The sequence below is a fragment of the Tupaia chinensis genome, unplaced genomic scaffold, assembly GCF_000334495.1.
Source record: "Tupaia chinensis unplaced genomic scaffold, TupChi_1.0 Scaffold149964_2, whole genome shotgun sequence".
In the NCBI taxonomy this organism is placed as follows: domain Eukaryota; kingdom Metazoa; phylum Chordata; class Mammalia; order Scandentia; family Tupaiidae; genus Tupaia; species Tupaia belangeri.
In genome coordinates this window covers 1,256,716-1,258,849 of record NW_006209806.1, presented here as the reverse complement: position 1 = coordinate 1,258,849, position 2,134 = coordinate 1,256,716, and the positions used below count along the sequence as shown (strand labels likewise).

At 65.1% G+C, this 2,134-nt stretch overlaps 1 protein-coding gene across 1 annotated transcript in view; it reads left to right on the top strand.

Annotated features, from left to right (window-relative positions):
- The window catches only part of DOHH (deoxyhypusine hydroxylase), a gene marked incomplete in the record, with an annotated part of 7,641 nt that overhangs the window by 4,445 nt on the left and 1,062 nt on the right, over nt 1-2,134 (top strand). Inside the window, 1 exon segment of the mRNA XM_014585558.2 lies at nt 1,169-1,245. Coding sequence (XP_014441044.1) covers nt 1,169-1,245 — 77 coding nt within the window.

Sequence of the window (2,134 nt, the reverse complement as noted above, 5' to 3'; positions counted from 1 at the left end):
CCTGCATGCTGGCTGCCACCTTTCCCGAGACCGTCGGGGCCAGCGGGGATGTGGAGGTGTCTGGCTCGCGTGTGCGTGCACCCCCAAGGGAGAACGGCGGGGCTGGCCGGTTTCTCCCCAGTGAGCCCACATGCCCTACTGCAGTTTTTAAGAATGTACGTTATGTGTGGATTTCATAGAAGGTTTTTGTTTTGTTTTAAATTGTATTTCCCAGAGGAAAATAGCTGGGAAAAAATCACCTCCCCACGGAGCGTGGTCACCCCACAATTTCTCCTCCTCTATCCCATTGGCATTGGAGCACGCATGTGCGTGCCCTCAGCTTTCTCGGGGTGGGCCGGGAATTGAACCCAGGCCTCCCATGGCAGCCAGCCGTGGCGGGGCCCGGGCACGTCCAGTATTCCCTCCTGTGTCCCCAGCTGTGCCGACTGCCCTGGTCACGGTCAGGGCATGGTGAGAGGTCCCCCTGCGCTGCCCTCGCCAAGCGTGTAGCGCTGCAGCACGTCGGGCAGTGCGAGGACAGGGAGGCGGGGCGGAGGCCCGTGGTCAGTACGCGGACCTGAATGAACCCGGGGAGCGTCCCTGGGTAGATGTCCAGTGGAGGGGTCCGGGCTGTGCGGGGACGGGGGGCTTTTACTCGAAGGCAGGTGGGCGCCAGGAGGGCTGTGGGCAGGGGAGGGCTGGGCCCTGACTCAGGTTCTGGTCCCTTGGAGTTTTCTGAAGGAGCCCACCTGAGCCAGCTGCAGTGGTTCCCCCCACCCCATATGTGCCCCCAGGACAGGGTCAACCACCCCAGGTGGCCCCCCAGGCTCTGCCGCACCTGACCCCTCTGGCAGCCTCCACGCCCCTCACACCAGCCTCAGGGCCTTGGCACATGTTGCCCTCCACTGTCCAGCCCCGCCTCTACCCGCTGCCTCCTCCAGGCAGCTCTCCCTGGATGGCTCAGCCAAATTGCCTGCCCTGTCGGCTATGTCCCCTAGTAAATGCAGGCCCAGAGCGCCGTGAGAGGGGCAGGATCTCCGCTGTAGCCCTGTGAGCCTGCGGGCGATCGAATTGTAGGGACGGGATCTGATTGGCTGAGCTTGGAGCCTGTGCCCACGGCTGCTCCAATCAGAGTGGCCAGGGGCGGGCCTGACTGCCCAGCAAGGACCGTCCTGGCCTGTTCTCACAGGGGAGGCCCTGGGGGCCATCGGGAACCCCGAAGTTCTGGAGCTCCTGAAGCAGTATTCCAGCGACCCGGTCACCGAGGTAACCAGCCCAGCCCCTCCCCAGCCCCTCTGGTTGCCAAGGTAACACTTGGCCAAGGATGCTCCAGGGGTGGGGCAGTGGCAGCCAGGATGGTCACCTGCTGTCGCCCATTTCGCAAAACTGCCATGGCTGTCCCCACCCGGGCCTCGAGGTCCCGAGCAGACTTGGCCTCTCCTTCCCCTCCCGCTTCCAGGCCCTTCCTCGCCCCCGCGGCCTCCTCGGTCTCCCCGCCACCTGCCCACACTCCTTTTCACGCCCGTGTGACCAAGATAGCCACACCACACTTCACCCTCGGAGGGTACCTGCGGTGGCACGTGGGACAGTTCTGGGACATTCCTGCAGCCCTCCCCAGCCCCTGCGCCCTCAGGCCATTTCTGTAATGGGCCCTAACGTGACCTCCTTGTCACGTCACTCCCTGAGCCGGGTGTGTCCCAGGCCTGTCCCAAGGTCCCCTCCCTGCTCACCGCTCAAGAGCGGCCCCTGTGGACGTGGACAGCCACATTGTAGCTGCTCAGCCGTGGGTGGGCACGTGGCACCCTCCACTTCCTGGCGGTGACACCTGCGTTTGCACATGCGTGTCCACGCCCCACCCAGCCCTGGCACCCGCCCGGCCATGAAGGTCTGTCCCATTACTGGTTTCTCAGTTCCCCATGGACAGTTGGGGTCCTCACTGCCGCCCCCCCACCCCGCCCACCACCTCCCAGAGGCCGCCCTGTCGGCCCCCCCACCCCCGTCCCTCCCGTCACTCTCCCCGGGCTTCATTCATTTCCAATCTGTATTGATGATTCCTGCCAGACAGCCCCGAGGGTGGAGCTGGGACCCCTGGCCCCACAGTGTCCCCAGCGGCTGGCCCAGGACTCTGGGTGTCCCCGCAGGTGGCCGCGACGGG